The 19,649-nt window shown below is 46.2% G+C and overlaps 1 protein-coding gene across 3 annotated transcripts in view; it reads left to right on the top strand.

The window, feature by feature from the left end:
* Nucleotides 1–15,493: 15,493 nt before the first annotated feature.
* The window catches only part of VAT1L (vesicle amine transport 1 like), a 56,546-nt gene continuing 52,390 nt past the window's right edge, over nt 15,494–19,649 (top strand). The window contains exon 1 of one of the 3 annotated variants that reach the window (XM_066194847.1): nt 15,494–15,599. In XM_066194847.1, the coding sequence (XP_066050944.1) occupies nt 15,538–15,599 (62 nt within the window). In that variant the 5' untranslated portion in view covers nt 15,494–15,537. Of the gene's footprint in view, nt 15,600–16,220; nt 16,244–16,420; nt 16,730–19,649 lie in introns of those variants that run through there. The other 2 variants (XM_066194846.1, XM_066194845.1) reach the window with 2 other exon arrangements.

Below are 19,649 nucleotides of genomic sequence, written 5' to 3'. Positions count from 1 at the left end.
AACAATAATGGGATTTCAAACTCCAGGAGAGAAGCCTCCATGAGGTGCACTCCCAAAGGACTATTCTGAAGTGAAAATCACTGCTCTAACTTGTGCCACTTTGCTTCTGAGTTTAACAAGAGGAGCCTCCCCACGAGCTCCCATTTTTGCAGCTCCCTGGCTCCAGACTGACTGCAGACATGCCAGCTGTGCCAAGGAATGGGGATTTCTAGCTGTGATCACATACTTGCCAGATTGTGTTATCATGGTAATTGATTTCTTGACTCAAATTTATACTGCTCTATCTTGTCTTCAAGTTACAGCGTATTTGGTATTGAGCATTCAGTCATTAAATGGTCAGAGGCTCTTCCTGTGTATCGTCAGTCTCTTACAATTCTTCAGTGGCTTGTTTTGTAGGTTCTGAACTCCTCTCAGTTGTTCTGCCTTTGGTGGGTTACAGGTTGAAATGCCAACTCTTCTGGGTGAGCCAGAAGAGTGCTTCCAACCTGAAGCTGAACTCACTAATTAAGCTGTGGTAACCTGCTCTGTTTGCAGTTTTGTTAAAGGGAATTGCAAAGGGTGCGGGTGTCCTTAGGGAGGGGCTGCATAAAAGTTGCTGTCAGGGCCACCCTGGGCTTCAGATCAACCCAGCATCCTGTGCTCAGCACAGCACCCACGTGGACAGGAGGCAGCCAAAGCAAAGTGGTCAGCGGCTGACAGACTATCTGGGACAGGCCCTCAAGCTGCTGTGGTCCTGAGAAGTGACTTTTACTTCTCCTATCATCACTTTTCTGCTTTTCTTCCCACCTCTACCCTTTGCTGAGTGAGGATTTTATCCTTTGCAATGGCACCAGCCCGTGTGCTTGGGGCAGTTGCTGCTGCACAGTTCCCTGTCTCCCACATCAGCCCTCTCCTGGCTGTGGAAAGGAGGTACCAGAGCACTCCGCACAGGAGTTGGGAGCGCAGCTTGTCCCCCCCAGCATGGCCATGAGAGGTGAGCTGAGGCTGCTGCTGCCCATTTGGGATGGATGGATTATTAACAGAAGTTTTTAAAAACACTGCTGCTGGTGCAGAATCACCCAGAAAAGGCAGAAGATGCTTTGGGCTGCTGGATGGCAGAAGTCAAAAAAATACAATAGGACAAGTTCTGCCTTTGGGTTTTCGTGCAAAGGTCACCTAACTCCTCATAACCACATGTCTTGGGTTTTTTAAACTGGAAAAAAAAGTTTATTCTATTCCATCTGTTGAAACCCAGTTGGGGAGATTTTTCTTTATCTGTTGTAACTCCAGAAGGGAGAGGGTAACTGCCTTCTCTGATAACGAGCCAGCTGTTAAAAACCGGGTGGGTCAGTGTTGCTTATCTCTGTTCATTGTTCCACTACCCCCATGGGGATATCTTCTGTTAATGGACCATTAAAGCTCACCAATGACATGACGCATTACATCATCCCATTGTGAGATGCTCTACCCAGGGAGGAGGAGCCAAACCATCTTCACCTAGATAAAAGGAGGCACAAGTGTCACCAGTCATCCAGTTTTCCACCAGATCCCTGGAGGAACACCAGACCCATCTCACCATTACTGGAGCCTTTTTCTACGGGACCATCTCTACTCCAACAGAACCACATCTGCCTCTCCAGGAGGGCTTACTTTGGGCAGCTTCCAACACCCTGACCAACAGGGCATCAAGTTCTATTTCTGACTTTGTCAGGGTTTTCTAGGATTTCTTGTTTGTTTGTTTGCTTGCTTATTCTTCTGTACTACAACATTTGTATTTTTATATCCCTAGTAAAGAACTGCTATACCTATTCCCAAAATCTTTGCCTGACAGCCTTTTAATTGCAAATTTATAATAATTTGGAAGGGGGGGGGAGGGGGCCTTATATTCCAAGGGAGACTCCAATCTTCCCTGGCAGATACCTGTCTATCTAAACCAAGACACCAGTGTATCCCTTGCTGCAGCTTAAAATTTCTCCAGCAATTTCTCCCTTCCCTGCCCGGCTGTGACTGGAACGATGCCAAAGGGAAAGTGTCTGCAGCAAGAGAAGGCTGTGGTTGGATATCTGGTCCTATTTGTTGTTGCTGCCAGTGTTGTTGTTCGTTTGTCTTGTTATACATACTAGTAAAGAATTGTTACTCCTTTTCCCATATCTTTGCCTGAAAGCTCCTTAATTTCAAAGTTACAGTAATTTGGAGGGAATGGGGTCACATTCTCCAATTCCAGAGAGGTCCCACAGACACCTGTCTTTCCAACCAAGACAAGCTGACAATTAACAATGTATTGCCAATTGTTTAATAACAATTAGTTAACAACTAATAGAGACCATCAGCAGCAGAAGATGCAATGTTGGTGGCTCCTGCCAGATGCTCCAGCTGACACAAATGCTGTCACTCAGATGTTGGTTTCAAGTGCACCTGATCATTGGGTCTCTGTCCTTTCTCTGCCTGCAGTAACGTAGAGTGTTTTAGTTTACCACGACTCTTCCGCTCCCGGGCTCTGCCTTTCACAATCACCCGCACCTTCTTCCAAGTCGGCTCCAGGTTAGGAATCCTAGGAAGAAAGGGCCCGGTATCAGCCAGACGAGCATTTCCAGCACACCACTTTTCTGTCTCCATGCAGGGCACACAGTGTTGTGTCCTCTCTCTGTGCAAGCAGCAAGCAGCAAATGAAACAACTGCACTTGCTGCATGGAGGCTGCAGAGGTGCAAGGGCAGGAACATGAGCAGTTAAGTGCCTGGGGACCAACTACAGCACACAGGATTCCATGTAGAGAAGCAGCCCTTGCTTGTCCCAAAATGAAACAAAACTAGGGACTGGCTGGTCACTGGATGTCTCATTGCAGATTTTGCAACCCTCCAGGAGCTTCCTGTTTCATTCAGTGTCTTTTCCCAGTGTCTTCCTACCAAGACCAGATGATGATCTTTCTGTGCTCCTGTGGGTGTTTCTGCTGCCTCTCTGGGTCTGCCTGTCTCCAGGTCCCCATCCCCATCCCTGAAGGGAGGGTGTTAGGGGATGAACCAGGCTGTGCTTGGTGATGCCCAGCAACAGGACAAGAGGCAATGGGCAGAACCTGAACAGGAAACTCCACCTGAAGCCCAGGAAGAATTTCTTTCCATGCAGGTTGCCTAGAGAGGGTGGGGAGTGTCCCTCACTGGAATTACTCCAGAGCCCTCTGGACACAACCCTGTGCCATGTGCTCTGGGATGACCCTGCTTGAGCAGGGAAGCGGGACCAGATGACCTACTGTGGTCCCTTCCAACCTGCCCCAGCCAGTGATTCAGTGATACCCATCAGTAGCATGAGTTGCCAAGTGTGTAGACGTTTCCCACCTGCACAGCATGGTGGTCATGAACTTCCCCATGCTCATCGGGTAGAACTGCACGTGAAAGGTCTGCTTTTTGCCAGGAGTGATGGTGCCGTGGTGGGAGCTGATGGAGAACAGTGGCTGGACATCTGGTATGAATTCCAGGGACAAACTGCCATGCCGCAGATACAGTTGTCCGTCCTCCACAATGCGTATCTTCTTGAAGCCACCCTGCTGCTCGGGCTGCTCCTGCTGCTGCTGCTGCTCAGAATCCCGTGGCAGCCTGATGAGCTCCCACATCTCAACACATCTCTGAAAAGGACGCTCCTGGCACCATTTGATATACTCCAGCATACTTTTGCGATACTTAAGAGTAACAAAGAGGAACTGACCTGCAGAGAGGAAGAGGACACCTTTCAAAGACAAAGCCCTGTGTTCTCAGCAACTCTGCCTCCTGCTGCAGATCAGTGGAAGAGAGCTGGGATGCGCTTGGAGCATCTCTGGCCAAGTACTTTCAGCATGAAATAGAGCGTCTGGGAGCAGGGTCTCTGCCTGCAGCACACACTCCTGTGCCAAAGCAGGAGAGTTGGTTTTAGACAATGACTTTGCATTTGCCCTGGAGTGGGGAACTCCACATACACACTGGCTGCAGGGCAGCTCACTCGTTTCACCACTGTTTTTCCCTGTTCAGACTTCTCAAAGAGATGACCTGGTGTTCCCCTTCCCAATCCTGACCCAGCACATGGCTCTCCCCAGAGCCTGGCTCAGATCCTTTGCAGGGCAAAAGCAGCAGAGCATGAACAGAAGGGACTGAAAGGCAGAGCGGGGGCAAGGAGAAAACTCTCCAGCTGCAGCTGGGAAGATGCTGATGAAAGTGGATGTGTGGACAAGGATGAAAAAGCAATTCATGTTTTGGAGTGAAGTGGCAAGGTCTTCTCCCCAGGCCCTCAGCTACCAAGTGAAATTCCCTTACGCATCTCAGGGATTAAGTATGGATCCTTCCATGCTTTACTATTTGCAGCTTCCTCCCAGGAGTATTCCAGGGCTACCTTCCCTGTGTTGTGCATCCTGAAACTGAAAAGCAAGAAGAAGGAATAAAAAAAAGTCCAACAAATATAAAGCAAATAGTACAGTAACATTGTCCGATCGACTCCTGGTACTGCTTTCTCCTGAGGAGCATCTTCTTCCCCAGGCAACCCCGCCATGCTCAGGCTGCTGTCCTGGGTGGCCCAAAAAAGTATTTCCAAGTCTGAAAGTTTAAGAGGAAAGGGCCAACATGGTGCTCAGGACATGGAAGCTAAGGGGCTTACTCTGGACTTTAGGTCTTGGTTTGACTGCAAACTTATTCTTGAGCAGATGAGGACAGTTGACATTGGTGGCTTCACAGAGATGAGTGGAACTGGGAGACATGGACAGAACCCAGAGCCACGTCCGTGTGTGGATGGAGCCCAGGCAGTGAGTGGGGAGGGCCGGAGAAGAGAGAGCTCAGAGCTTGACACTGGCCAAAGCACTCTCATGTCTCTGTTCCTGAGCTCCTGCTCTGCTGCAGGATGTGTGAATCAGTGTTGGTGTTGAAACACCATGACCTTCACAATTCACACCTGCTTATTTATTACATTAAAAAGTGGTGTCCCTCTGAGGAAAGACAACACTTTGCTACACGGGCCAGAAAAGTCAGCACTTGGGTTTCTCTACAGAAACACACAAATCCTCTCCGCATGCCTTGGCAGTTCCAGCTGCCTGTCCTCAGTGTATTTAGTCTTAGTTTTACATGAAATGTGGTCATACATCCTCTAGAGAAGTGAAGACTGCTATGGGATTGAGGAGGGGCCAGGACATCTGCTACTGTGGCACGTAGTCTTGGTCACACATCCCACCTCAAGCTGCTGCCACTGAAACCTCAGCCTCTACTGAGTCCCAGAGAGTGACCGAGACCACTGGTCGTGAGCTTCCCAGGGGCTTAGTTTAACCCTTTCCCAGAAATGGCTTTTCCTTGAAACACTTTAGTTGGAAATTGGAGAAAGATCTGTATGGAGCCTGCCTGCCTCCTGCTAAGGGGTCTCCTCAGGCTATGGAAACACTTCAGCAGGACAGAGGGGTATTTAACTGCTCTTTAATTAACTCCAGGATAGAAGCAGCAGTTTTCAGCCTGGATTTGTCGGCCGAGGAAGCAGTGACAGCCGCACGATGGCATTGTTTGCTGCAGAGACAGGCAGAGCTCCTCCGGCTCCGAGAACTCCGCAGGAGCCTGCCCCGGGGGCAGAGCGCCGTGCGAGCTCCCCGCTAGCACTCGTGTTCAGCATCAGGTTACACTGCCGCTAGACTGGACTAAGCCTCTCAAGACGGCTTTTTCCTAAAGGAGGAAGCTCTCTGTTCCCAGCTCCTGGCTGAGGTGTTTGAGCAGAACAATCAGAAGCTGCTCTTGCGCTGAAGCATCCTATGAGGGGGGTATCGCACTGAGGGAAACAGCGAGCAGCTCTTTTAGAATTGGGTGGTCAGGAACGAAATTAAGTCAGCCGAGACAAACCTTTATTGGTAATGAAAAAACAAAATGAAAAGGAGTTATTCTGCTAAAGAGAGTAAAAGAAAAGACGGAGCAAGAGGAAGAAAAACGGGAAGGGAATTGGCAGGGGCGGGCATCGGTCAGGGACGCAGGGAGACAGGACAGATGTGAGGGCGAGCAAGGTCCAGCGAGGGCCTCGGCAGACCGGAGTCAATGCAGAAACACTAGACACAAAAGGCCCCAGATTTCAAAAGCAAATGTCAAAGCCCCTCCAAAAGCAAAAAGCACAGTCTCCAAAGACACCCCCCCCACACCCCCCAAAAGCAAGTTTCAAAAAAATGGCCGCAGCCTGTGGCGCAGTTATTTTTATGCCCCCTGGCTCCTCAAGGTCTGCCTGCTGGCAGGCGACCATTGGCCCAGCCAATATCTCCCTGCAGTCCATCGGTAGAGACCTTTCGCCATGGATTGTTGAGCGTTCTCTGGGTACAGTCTCTTTGGGGCTCCCCTGCTGACAGCCTGGCCCGTGTGAGACGTGAACTGCCTGCCAGGCAGTCTCCCCAGAGACAAGGCTGTCCTCCGTCTTCTCCTCGGCACCTCCTGGATGTGGCACCTGTGCAGCCCCTTCCCCGTGTGGGTTGAGACAAATCAAAAGCGAATTGGCTCCTCACAGGGGGTAATATGCTGTCACTAGTTTTGACACTGATGTGGCTGTGCCACGATTTCTCAATTGAAGGCCTCAATTTTCTCTTGTTTTAATGATTGAAGGTTACCCTCTCCCTTTTAACTTCAGTTGTTTCCTTTCTGATGTTGCTCTCCAGCAGCAGGGGATATGATCACTGTAACTTTCCATGAGAATTCTTGCCAGTTCTCTATAAAACTCGGCAAGACTTGGCTCCGTGTTTGTCTGAGGAGGGCTGAGGTGCCCGGGTTCATGTCTGCCTGCTCATCCAGGGAGCTGTCTGATGGTTGTGCTGTTCAGTTGTTGCTGCAGAGCCTTTGAAGTCTCCTGCAGACCTCAGTCTCCGTAGCCCTGAAGCTGGAGCATGAGTGGAGGAAGTGTGTTCTGTGTCCCTGATGCTTCTCGCCCACTGTACCTCTGACCACTGAACACTGAAAGGATTTCTTGCCTGTCCTAAAGGAATGTTTTATTTGGATAAGGCATATACTTTCAAAAGTAACTCACAAACCTTTTTGAACAACTTCACATGGATTTCTCTTTTGATGTGCTTGCTTCCCATGAGTTGATACCAGATTCTTTTCTTTAGATGTGTCTGTAGGGCACTGCCTTTTGTCTCCTTTTCTTCATGTTCTTATCCACACTTCTCTCTCAAAATAGAGACACCCCTGCCACCACCACCTTGTTAAAATAAGAGAAATATCCTGCAATGTTGACTTTCTGGAGCACCGTTCATCTTTCCTTGCTAATAATTTCTTCTCTTTCAACTTGATTAACCCAACAGTAAATTTATCTTTTCTAAACAGGAGAAATTAAACCCTTGAATTAAAGATTTGAAAGTAGTGTAAACCTCTTCCATCTTCCTCCTAAGGTGGTGACTTCAAGGTGATTAGAGATCCAGCCTCTTAATGCAAAAATTTGTTTTTGGACTACACATGCTTGCCAATCCCACTGATTTCAAGGTCTCTGAGGAAACTTGAGTGCCATTCAGCAAAAAGAATTCTGATGCTGCAGCTCAACCAAGATAGTGTTGGTATTTGGATCTGACTTAGTAACACAATGCCCCTTCTCCAGCTGAGATTCCAGATACTAGTCAGCATCTCCACATTTTAAGAGAGATGCTGGCTCATTACCTACCATGAAAGGACATTGCTTAGCTCATGGTTAAAATGTGAAGCCAGAAGGTCTCTGTATCTTTTTTCTTATGTGGGGGGAAAACAAATCTAGTTTTATAGTGCAAAACACCAATTTCCTTAGAAACCTCAGTTTCCTTTGTCCCGACTTCATTTCCCATGTCACGTCTTCCTAACTTTTATTTTTGACTAGATGTAAAGTGCATTTTGAATTATTTCTTCAAAGACTGAGGCAAGTGCCAGCACTTGTACTGTGATTTTACACAAAGACACTCGTGCTGAATTCCAAACGCTTGCCTAAAATGGTTTCTAATTTTAATCATCTGATAAATTGACCAGCTAGACTTTAGATCTAGAATTACCTCAAAGGGGAAATTAAACTGCATGCTCAGGAAGTAGCTTCCATTTTACCCTGAAAGAAAAAAAGTTTATCCAGAGTGCCCAAGTTTTCTTGCAGGTTTTCTTACACTGGATAAAAAAGATTAAGCAAATGATGTCTCAAAAAGACAGAAATTCTTAAAACGTGCAGAGATCACAATCAGGCAATGCCAGGACATTGTGGCAGTAAGCAGTCCCCATTTTCACCCCTTAACTGGGACTTTGAAAGTCTCATGTGGCCAAGTTCTACCATTCATCTTTAAATACCATATCTGATGCTTTGTTCTTGATAGTTCACAACTTACCAACATTCTAATCCATCTGCACAGTTTCTAGAGGGAGAAGAATAAGAATGCTGCCCTTACACAACAAGATGTATTGTCTGTCTTGCATCTGCAGCCACATCCTACCTTGCTAGCAAGGTTTTCTCTTAGAACACAAACTTTGCCACAGTGAAGGAAGTCTGAGAGTGCTCTCATCTCCTGACCTTTTCCCTTCAGAATTTCCAAACACACTGACAAACCCCGGAGTTTATTGGGCCAGATCTGGCTTCGCAAAAGACTGGAGCACTGAGGAATCATTTGTCTCGGTTGCAGCCTGGAAGGTTTGCTATGCAGAGTTTAGATTAATTTTGTCTCCAGAAATCCCCTTTATCTAACGTTTAGCTGATTATTATTGAAAAGCACATCTGAAATTTTGCCAGTACTTCTTCAAAGCCCCTAAATGATTGTCCAGGTGTTGGAAACATAAATTATTTGTTGGGAGAATTGCTTTGTTAAGTTTAAGGCTTGACAGGCTTCAATGATCTCAGATCTGGGGGAGGTTAGCAAAGCTTGGGAAGAAGGATGTGCTTCTGATAGCGGGCACAGAGAATGCAGAATTTACAGGCCACAAGGACACTTGGCAGAGCTCCCAAGGTAAGGAAGAAACTAACATAGTTAACTCAGCAACCGTGCTAAAATCAACTCCAACTGGGTAGAAGGCAATCCAGCCAGGGGAATATTGCCTCTACCAACTCACGGCCACTGACCCAAGAAAGCCAGTGACTGAAAAGAGAAAGACTGAGCATAGGACTAATTAGCATGGGAAGCCAAAGAATCATTTGACCAATCGAAGGCAGAATACCAGTTAATAAGAGAACCAGCTAGCTTTTAGCCAGTGAATACTGATGCCTTTGTTTGCTAAAATGGTGTGAAGTGCCGACGGTCAGAAAGCCAGCCTCTTGTGGTTTACCCCCAGCTCCCTACCTTGCACAGACTAGAGCAGAAAATAGAAATACCTCGCCTTGGTGTGTGAATTGGCACCATGCAGTGGGCAGCGAGCCCACACTGGGGTGAGAGAAGAAACAGAATGGCACAGTCAGTCCTCTTGTATAGCTACACTCCTGTCAGCAAATGGTCCAATTTCAGACTGCAATGCCTTTTTTTTTTCCATTATCTTCCATCACGGTGACCTACAGCTACAGATGGAATAAGTACATAGAATCACAGAATCATAGAATGGTTTGGGTTGGAAGGGCCTTTGAAGGTTACGTCATTCCCCTACCATGGGCAGAGACATCTTCCACTATCCCAGGGTGCTCCAAGCCCCATCCAACCTGATCTTTGAAACTTCCTCAGGTGGGGCAGCCTCAGCTTCTCTGAGCAACTTGTGCCAGGGCCTCACACTCACAGTAAAGGATTTATTCCTAATATGCATTCTAAATCTACTCTCTGTCAGTTTGAAGCCATTCCCCCTCGTCTTGTCACTCCAGGCCCTTGTAAACAGTCTCTCTCCATCCTTGTTGGAGCACCCTCAGGTACTGGAAAGATCCAGTTAGGTAGCTCTGAAGCTTCTCTTCCCCGGATTGAACAATCCTAATTCTCTCAGCCTTCCCAAAGTCATAAAACTAGAACACTTATCCTAGTGTTATTATAAATATTTAGTACTGTGCCATTGTCAATAGTATAAGCTTACCCAAAGAACTTCACTAGTTTGCATAAGGAACTGCTTCTCTAGGTGAACATGGCATGAAGATTTTTTTGGGCCCATTTCCTAATTTATGAGTTTACTATTAAAATCAGTATAAAAGGAAGACAGCTGTGGTTTTGGTTTTGCTGTGGGTTAACTCTTATAGGCAGATAAACCCCACGCACTTTCTCATCTCTCCTCTGCAGTGGGATGGGGCAGAGAGTCAGAAGGGCAACACTGAGAAAACTTGTGGGTTCAGATAAAGACAGATTAGTAAGTCAGGCAAAGATTTATGTGCCAGCAAAGCAAAATAAGGAATTATTCCCTGCTTCCTGGGCAGACAGATGTTTGTCCATTTCCAGGAAAGTAGGGCCTCAGCCATAACCCCAAATGTCCCCCTTTCCTCCTCCTTTCCCCCAGCAGTGCTTGCTCAGCAAGATGCGATGTGGACACCCCCTTTCATCAGGTGGGGTGTCCCAGCTGTGCCCCCTCCCAGCTCCCCGTGCACCTCCTTGCTGCCAGGGTGATGGGAAAAGCAAAAAAGGCCTTGACACTGTGTAAACACTGCTCAGCAATAACAAAAACACTGGTGTGTTATCAGCGCCGCTGAGGCTCTAAATCCAAAACATGGCATCACACCAGCCACTATGAAGAAAAATAACTCCATTGCAGTAAAGCAGAATACAGGCTCTGAACCTTGCCTGCAAGCTCAAATGCATTTATTCAGTGAAAATCCCTGTTTCTAGCAGCCCAAGTGAGATCCAGCCTAGAAGCTATGTAATGAGCAGTTCCATTAGCGTCTTAAGAGTGCTCCAAGGAAACCAATCTCCTAATAAGCTGGTGTTTATGTTTGGTTTTATGAGTAGGTTTTTTTTTCCTCCATAGGGACAGTAGAAAAGAATACAGAGAGAGTAGAAGAGAATACAGCAGCATGCTCAATTGGTTTATTAAAATCAATGAGTTAGAAAGCAGTAAGTAGCTATGGAACTGAGGAAAAGAGAATATTAATAGACCATGATAAAACACTCCATAGAATACACAGTTATGCTAAAGAGTATCCTTTTCCTTTCTGCAAAAGCCCCATCACAGAGGGCACAACCAGGGTGGTACAGAAAGCTGCATCAAGAGCTTCTGAGGGAAGGAAGAGTTCTTTGTATTGTAATGCCTATGGAAATTCTGTGCACTGATAGACTCTTATAAGAGCTGTAAAGTAGTACAATGCCTTCAGCTTTAAATCCGAGCTAGAAGCATCCCTGCTCCCAGAGCAGCAACATTTCTGTCACTGGTCTTGGACTGCAGCTTCAGAAACAAGCAAAACAGACCTCATCTTAGAAAACCTAAAAGCTCGCTTTGGCTTCCTTGAGCAGATTCAGGAGCTACCTGTATTATACATGTAAATACTTAAAAAGGAAAAAAAACCAAGAGCCTCAAAAAGGCAAAACAGCTTGGTAATTTGTAGAAAGCAACTTCTATCAAAAATACGTGTTATTAGATCGGTCTGAAGATGACACTCACAATGTTCCCTGGTGATATTGTGCACTGTACTGTGACAGTGGATAACAATTGGATATAGCCAGTAGGATAACTGGATATGCTTTTCAAACTTATTCTTGGTATTCATTGAATTATACATTGAATTCTCATTCTTCTGTACACTTCAGCTCCGCTGTAAACTTCAGAGACATTTTTTCACAAGCTTATAACAAGTTACTCTGGATCCATAATTACTGAGACCAAATGGAGTCAAAATGCCAAGTGGGATAACTCTTTCTCAAAGCCTGGAGTCAGACAGAATGAAGCAGTACATAAATCATCGTGTGCATCCCCATACACATAACAGTCCAGTTACTGACCATAGTACTTGAAAAGGGAGATTGAACATGTGCAATAATTTTTCACTTTTGATGCAAGTTACCTAAAAGAATAAGCTACAGTTAACATCTTGAACTCGTTTAAATTCAGGGATGACATTGCAATACCCTAAAAAATTCTAAGAGTACCTAGTGCTGGTGCAGTAATACAAGAGAACTGTAAGTGTGTATTACCAGTTGTTATTCATATTCATATTAGGTAAAAATGGCTCAACTCAGCTTTACAAAGCAGGAAACAAGTCATTATCTGAGCACAATCTCCAAACAAGACAAATGGTAAAGTAGCAAAGGGCTGCAATAACTGAGCAGCCAACAGGATAAGTCATATTGGCATATATTGGCTGTGCCAAATCCTCTGTGGGTGCTTTTATTTCTTTTCCTCTTTGGTTTAAAATGCAACACATTTTCATTACTTCTGATGATGCCAAGAAGCTCTAAACTGCATCTGCTGAAGGAAACTGTAGAGTTCTTTTTAGTGCCTATGATCAGAGAATTGCTTCATTGCTGCTATGATTCATACAGAGCTTCACCAGAAAGAGAAAGCCCCTGGCTAAGATAGAATAAAATAATACAATTTTCTTTACGTAAATTAACCTTAGGAAATGGAGGTCTCTTTTGTTTTTAAAAAGCCCAAACAAATAAATCTAGCATCCTGTACTCCTGGAGATTCCTTTGGAAATATCTTTGTTAATACACTCTACACAGGGATACAGGTGGGAAAAGACACTAAACCAGATTTCCTATTGATAAGAAATGCTGTGGACTATAGGACATAATAACAGCTCAAATAGGTGTTCTGAACATGTTCTCAAAACATGATTTCTTTCAGATTTCTTTTCGGCACTAGACAGAATTTGGTGACAATAGACTGTAAAGAGCCCGATGTTTTGGAACTCAATATATTAAAAACTGCCATAATTATGCATTAAAGCAGCCAGAACATACCTCGCTATGATTTTCCAATTTAATTTATAACTACTAGTAAAATAAATAATTTAACCTAACAAAAAGATTTATAATAATTTATTCTAAAGACAAAACATGATTTATGCCACAGGGAAAACTACTGAGATAAAAATGGCATTCTTAACTGAGGAGATTTTTTTTGCCATTTATGTGTGAGGCTAAGTAAGGTGATTAGCCCTTATTCAGGTCTTCTTGTTCCTGTTAGGAAGGGAAATTGATACAATGACATCAAGTCTTTCTTGAACACAAATCTAATTGTTCTTCCCAAAAGAAGTGGTATCAAGTATGTAATGAGTATCTAGTGGGGGATATTTCTTTTGCACAATGGCCCAAGACTTGTTTGGTTTGGTTTAGTTTGGTTTGGTTTTACCTCTACACAGCATCAAACCTTGCATTTACCTCATCTACTTCAGTTTTTGATTGACCTTCTACTGGGTCTATGTTTCCAGCAGCAACTTCAAATTCTTTCTTGAATTTCTTCCAGAAGTATCGCAATACTGCAGTCAGATTTATCCTGAATGGCTGCTCCCCTCCATGAAATTAAGGCCTGAACCCTCAAAACAGTATCTGATGTAATCATACATAGGTTCCTTGGCTGAACAAAGGAACACTATGTTCTGAAAAGAAAAGATCTGAATCAGGAGGAAATGTTGACTGCGACTTCCAGCATTTATCCACAAGTGCACTGTTCCATTTCCCGTCCTTTCTGCACAGCATTTTAAACATCACTATCTCAAAGAAAAGATATCCCCAGCTTGACCAGCAGGTACAGATGGTGATGAAAGAACTCTTAATTCCCTTTTGCTCAGGTTCTCACAGCATGTTCATTAATATTGTCACTTTACTTGTCCATACTCATCAAATTGAGTTCTGTGTTCTCACTTTTACAGGTCCAGTCCACTGGCTGCTGAAGTCAGAGGAAAGCCACCATTGGAATGCTTTTAACGAAGACTTAAGTGATATGAATGGCCACCCCACAGCCTGTTTCTAGAGTGGTTAAATTTACAGTCAACTGTCAGAATAAATCCTGCTTTTACATCAGTGTATGCATCATCAAATATTCTTAAAGAAGTGCTCAGGAATTAAATCAAACTAATGGAATCATGATTATGCAAAAATATCTGCTACACATTATTTCGGTTGCCACAACTGACCTGTGCCATTTCTGGTTCTGCCATACATTACTTTCGTACAAAATGGCCAGCCATCCTTCAACATTTTGACTTGCAAACAGTACACGCTTAAGGCATTTAGGATAAATTACTTTTGGTTCAGGACCAAGAGGGAATAGAGATAGTTTTAAATTAATATGGGGAGGCTTAATTAGAAGACTCACAAACCATTGCAAAACAAATGCACTTTGAAGGCCCAGATTCACTTCTTTGGCTGTTGCAGACTGCTGGAGTGATGTGAGTGAGCTGTCCCCTAGTCTCTTCATCATTCTGGATGTCACTTAGTTGCCATATGTTATCTGCTTTACTTTCCCCAGTCACTCTACACTTCACCATTCATTTGAGTTAGAACTGTAACAAGATGCCAGCAGAGTGAATCATTTGGAGACAAGTGCATGTTATTCTTTATTCAGCTGCTGCCCGCCTGGTCATGCATTCAGATGGCCAGATCTAAAGTGACAGAACCTTGTATTCCCCATTACAGCACTGAACTAGCCAAGTGTAGGGAACAGGGAGAGGATGTTCATGGTATTACCAGGGGAACAAGGGAAGAAAAAAGGTTCCTGATCTTTAAAACTATTTAGACCTCTCCACACACTGATACTTGGAATGAAGTGATTGGCATTGCTTTAATATGTCACACATAAAATTCAGGATGGTGTTGATGAGGTGGTTCTGAGTCTTTGTCAAAACATTTCTTAAGGACAACTTAAGTGGTGTTTGAGGCATCAGACTTCACTTTTGATAAAATCTGTTTGGATTTCTTGAGGTAATGAACCTAGTGAAGTTTCCCTGAGGCAAGTACTATTTCTCCTTTGCTCCTAACAGGTATTTATTTACTGCTTTATTTATGGCAGGCTTAAATGACAGATTCTCAGAAATGGCCTTTTAAAATACTTTGTCTGAAAGTTTTCACAGACTAGAGAAAAAGAAATCCCCAAAATTGCAAAGGAGTACGAAAATTCTCTCCATTCCTCCACTGTCTTACTTTGCTACTGTTAATGAAAATGCTTTTACCCCATTACTTGTTACAGCTGTTTCCAACGGTTTTGTCTTCTTCAAATACTTGAACACTGAATACATAACCCAAGATGAAATAAATGTGCACTGTGAAATTAAGGAGTATTGATGAACTCGGACCACTACAACTCCACAGCCTAAAGACAGGGTGGTCAATCCCCAACTGATGGCAGAGAGCACCTGAAGCTTCTTAAGAGCTCAGTTGCTGCAGGTGGGGGTGGTTTGATGGAAGAACTGTACCCACAGGGAGGTCAGCAGGACCACTTGCCATACACACAGCACGCTGCAATGAGTTTTGGAACTCCATGAATACATGCGTCATTTTAGGCTGATTTACTCCAGCTGTGGGGCCATCCACAAACTGGCTCAGGGATCTAGTACTGAACTCAACAGATGCTCCATCAACATCCATAGAACCACAATTAGTGATCCCCCAAAATCCACGCTCAGCTGCCCCAGGGGAGGCTGCAGGCACTGACCCTCATTAACACAGAGCTAAGTGGCTGATGCCTGAGCCTCCTTAGGGACCCAAACCAGGACAGTCCCAGGGAGCTCTGGTGGGTGGTGCCTTTCTGCACTCCCTTATGCTCATATTAAAGCATTTAGCTCCCCACAGGAACCAGCAAAGACTAGCACTGATCACCAGGTAAAGATCTGTTGCATAAAGGCTTAAAAGTGCCCTGCAGCAGGGTCTCAAGCTTGTGTTTCCTGCTGCAAAGGTGTGTGTCGGTCGTGAGGCAGCTGCCCTCCTGCACGGTTCTTCTGGTGCTAAGAGTGCTCACCCAGCCCCGAGAAGAGCTTCAGGACAAGGAACAGGGAGGGTGTGACTCTGCACACTGGGCTCCCCAGTGAGGATCTAGAGCTGGGCATCTCGAGGGGAGATTTAATCCACTGTGCCATGAGCTCTGGGGCACAGAGGGTGGCTGGTCCAGTCACACAGCCTGGCCTCACACTCAGCTCAGCGAGCTTCAGGCTCTGTGCTGGCCTAAGGCGACAGTGGGGCTGTTCAGCCTGGAGAAGAAGAGACTCAGGGGTGACCTTATCCCTCTCTACAATTACCTGGAAGGAGGGTGGAGCCAGGTGGGGATCGGGCTCTTCTCCCAGGTAACAAGTGACAGGACTTACTAAAGCTGCACCGGGGGAAGTTGAGGTTGGACATTCGGAAGAATTTCTTCACAGAAAGATGATTAGACACTGGGATGGACCGACCGGGGAGGTAGTGGAGTCCCCACCCCTGGAGGTGTTTAAGGGACTGGACGTGGCTCTCAGTGCCACGGTCTGGATGACAAGGTGGGGACGGGTCACAAGGCTGGACTGTGTGATCTCAGAGGTCCTTTCAAGCGGCCTGCTTCTGTGACTCGGCGGCGGGGGCCGCTGCGGGCGCTGCCCGGGCCGGCGGGCGCGGGGCGCCGCGGGGGCGGCGCGGGGCGGAGGGCGCTGCGCAGCCGGTGCAGTGCGGCGGGCGGGCCCCGGCGGCTCCGCGGCCATTCCACACGGCGGCACCGGCCTCGCACGGCGGCACCGCGGGAGCCGCCGCAGCCCCGCCATGGCCAAGGAGGGAGCGCAGCGAGCCGAGGAGACGGAGCAGATGATCGAGAAGGAGGGCGGCAGGGAGGCTGCCGAGGGCGGCGCGGGCGGCAGCCTGCGCGCCGGGGACGCCAAGGAGATGCGAGCCGTGGTGCTGTCCGCCTTCGGGGGACTCAACAAGCTCCGCGTGTCCAAGAAAGCCATGCCGGAGCCGCAGGAGGGCGAGCTGAAGATCCGCGTCAAAGCCTGGTCCAGTATCGCCCCTCGCCCTGTCCTTCCCCGGGGCGCGGGCGGGTGCGGGACCCCGCGGGGCCGGGCGGGGTGCGGGGTCCCGCGGGTGCCCTGCGCTCGGGCATCCCTGCGCTCGGGCATCCCTGCGCTCGGAGCGTGCCGGACGAGCCCCGCAGCCCCCGGCTCTGGCGCCGACTTCCCTCACCTGTGGCTTCCCCGCGGGGCAGCCCCGCTCCCGGCAGCCGCCGCCGCCCGCTCCCTTCCCCGGCGGCGCCGGGAGCCCGGCTCAGCGCTCGGCTCCGGGCTCCCCGGTCCGGGGCGGGCAGCGGGGTTTGTGTGCCCTCCAAGGCAGGAAAATGGTCAGTGGCGCTTCACACTACCAGCTAGGGGAAAAGGGGGGAAAAGCCTGGCCTAAGTGTGTTCAGGGTTTGGGTTTCTGTAAGAAATGTGCATGCCAGATTGTGCGTGTTGCTCAGCACCTGTCTCTTTCCCTTCTGTCACTGGCTGTTGTTTTTCTCCTGGGAATCACTTACTTAAGTCAGCATCCTTTTTCATCGGAGCTGCTGTGGCAGCGTGGCCAGAGCTCGGGATAACTTCCCAGTGTTAGTCCCCGTGTCCGGGTGACAAGTGGCTACGGTCTGGCAGCATCCTGAAATGAGCTTTCCTAGATGGCTCTCTTTTTTTTTTTTTTTTTTTTTTTATTCCCAGACAATCAGAGCAGACTGTTCTTCTTAGATTGCTGCTTCTTAGTGCACATGTTCCTTCCTGAAAATAGGATTCGTTTTTCTGAGTGAGAGAAGCCACATTAGGATCTTACTGCACAACTTGATGTTTACCAAAGACTGAATTAATTTTGCCTAGGCAAGGATTTATCTTCTGCTGTCCTTTTCTGCTATGTGAAAATGTGGTGCTTCTGGAAGATAAATTCCAAGGTGAAGGCCAAGCTGTTTACTTTAGAAGTAACTTGTGTTAAAAATGTTACTGGTATGGAGGAGTGATCTTGTTTTGCGTTATGTATCAGTGGATCTGCTTCAGATTTGGAATATCCTGGTAGGTTAATGTAGCTGAGTGTCTTGACCTGTATGGATGCTGTGCTTTCCATCCTGTTCTTAATGGGGCTCATAGAGTTTGTGAGCCATGTAAGTATTCCCCCCACCAAGGTGTTGCCTATGAAAAGTAGTGATATCCATCAATCTGCATGAGTACTAATAAATAATGAGCTGGGATTTTTTGCATTCACATTTGGTATTGGGTTGTTTTTTTCTCTCTCTGTCTCTACTAGTCACAATGGGAAATGCAAGAAATTCTCTGCCAAGTGAGTGAAAGTACTGGTAACATCGTAGCTGTTGGGTAGCTCATTTTGCTATCAAGCAGGACTGTATTTTCATTTGAGAACAGTCTGTCTTATTTCCTGAGTGATTTTTTTTCCCAGCCATTGGGATAACATAAGTTAACATGCAATACTAAAAATGTTATTAGCACATGGATATATTCCTCTAAATGTCTCAGGGGTTTACAGCGTTTTCCAGTACCTGTATGAATTCCACTTTCATGAAACCAGTAGCTGCGTATGTATCACAAATAGCAAGCTACCTGCACAAGAACACTTGGCTGTAAAATAGAATTGTGCAGCCACAGCTGCAGCTGCTCTGCAGGGCTGCAGTGTCAGTAGAGCTGTGTGAGTTGCACATGTGCTGTTTGAAATCAGCAGACCTGCTCAGCTGCTCCACAGGTAACAGCCGGGTTGCACAATGCCCCTGTGTTTTGGGAGCTTCCCTTCGTGCCGGAGGAGCCTGCAGGCTGGACAGCATCTGCTTGTCACTCCTGACTGGAAATGGCCCTAGGGCTGAAATGGCACCAGGTCACCAAAGTGTGCTTCCAGGCAAGGCAAAAGCAAGTTGCTGATCCTCTTGATCCAAGCCTGTAAATGCAGAGGATTGGTTGGGATGATGATGGACTTGGGAGAGCGAGTGAGAAAGGGTTGGCTTTGCCCAGGGCAGCGAGCACATGTTGATGCAGGCAGCGCTGAACACACCCAAGATGGGTTGCTCCAGTCATCAATACTTCTTACAAATCACATTTTCTGTTGAATCAGTTTTGTAGTTGACCACCACTAGAGATAGTGATGATTATTATTATTTGACTCAACAAATTAATAGAGAAAAATAAGCTTTATTTTAAGAAGGATGTGCACATGCTTGATAAATAGTATACACCAGTAGAAGAGCAAGTTTTGTGTGGTCTTTCAATTCCCTGTGGATAAAACCAATTGAATTGTGTATCTAGACCCATTAAGTTGTATGTATACACTTCGTAGTATGGTACTAGAAATGGAAGAGATGAAGGATATGTTGCTATTAGCACTAAGCCAGATGAATAATGCTTTTGAAAGTCTGGAATATCAGTGATCCAATTGAAAATGTGTCAGCTGAGATGAGTCATGTGTTAGCCTCATTCAGTGACTAAGAAATGGAACAGCCATCAATGTCCAAGCTGAGTCACAGCTTCTGCATATTTCCTGAAATAATTTTTGATTGATAATGATGAAGCAGTTGAAACTCCTGTATTTGTTTCTATTGTAATTTGCAGGCAGCAGAACGTTGGGATACAGACTGTTGAAAAGATGAGACAAGTAGCTGGAATGAACGGAAGCTGTATTTCAGATAGGTTGTGTGAATAAGCAATGGTGTCCTATAATTACCTCCCTCTGTTGTTCTTTTTTCTCTTATAATTATTTCTTCCTTGTGCTGCTGTACGTGTGCGTCATGAGGAACGAGGCAGAAGTGACCCCTCTGACTGTGACTGTGAGATAACAGCACTTTAAAAAACTGGAGCAGATAAAAGAAATCCTAAGTGTAACAGAGTAGGGGACAGCGAACTGGTGTTGCTCCTAAAGGCAGTCTTGTTCATGTGGTGTTGGTTTCTGCATAAAAAGAAT

This window comes from Chamaea fasciata, unplaced genomic scaffold (assembly GCF_029207755.1).
Source record: "Chamaea fasciata isolate MVZ Bird 193981 ecotype frontalis unplaced genomic scaffold, bChaFas1.0.hap1 SCAF_12, whole genome shotgun sequence".
In the NCBI taxonomy this organism is placed as follows: domain Eukaryota; kingdom Metazoa; phylum Chordata; class Aves; order Passeriformes; family Sylviidae; genus Chamaea; species Chamaea fasciata.
Note: the sequence above shows the minus strand (reverse complement) of the source record. Positions and strands in the feature narration are given on the sequence as shown.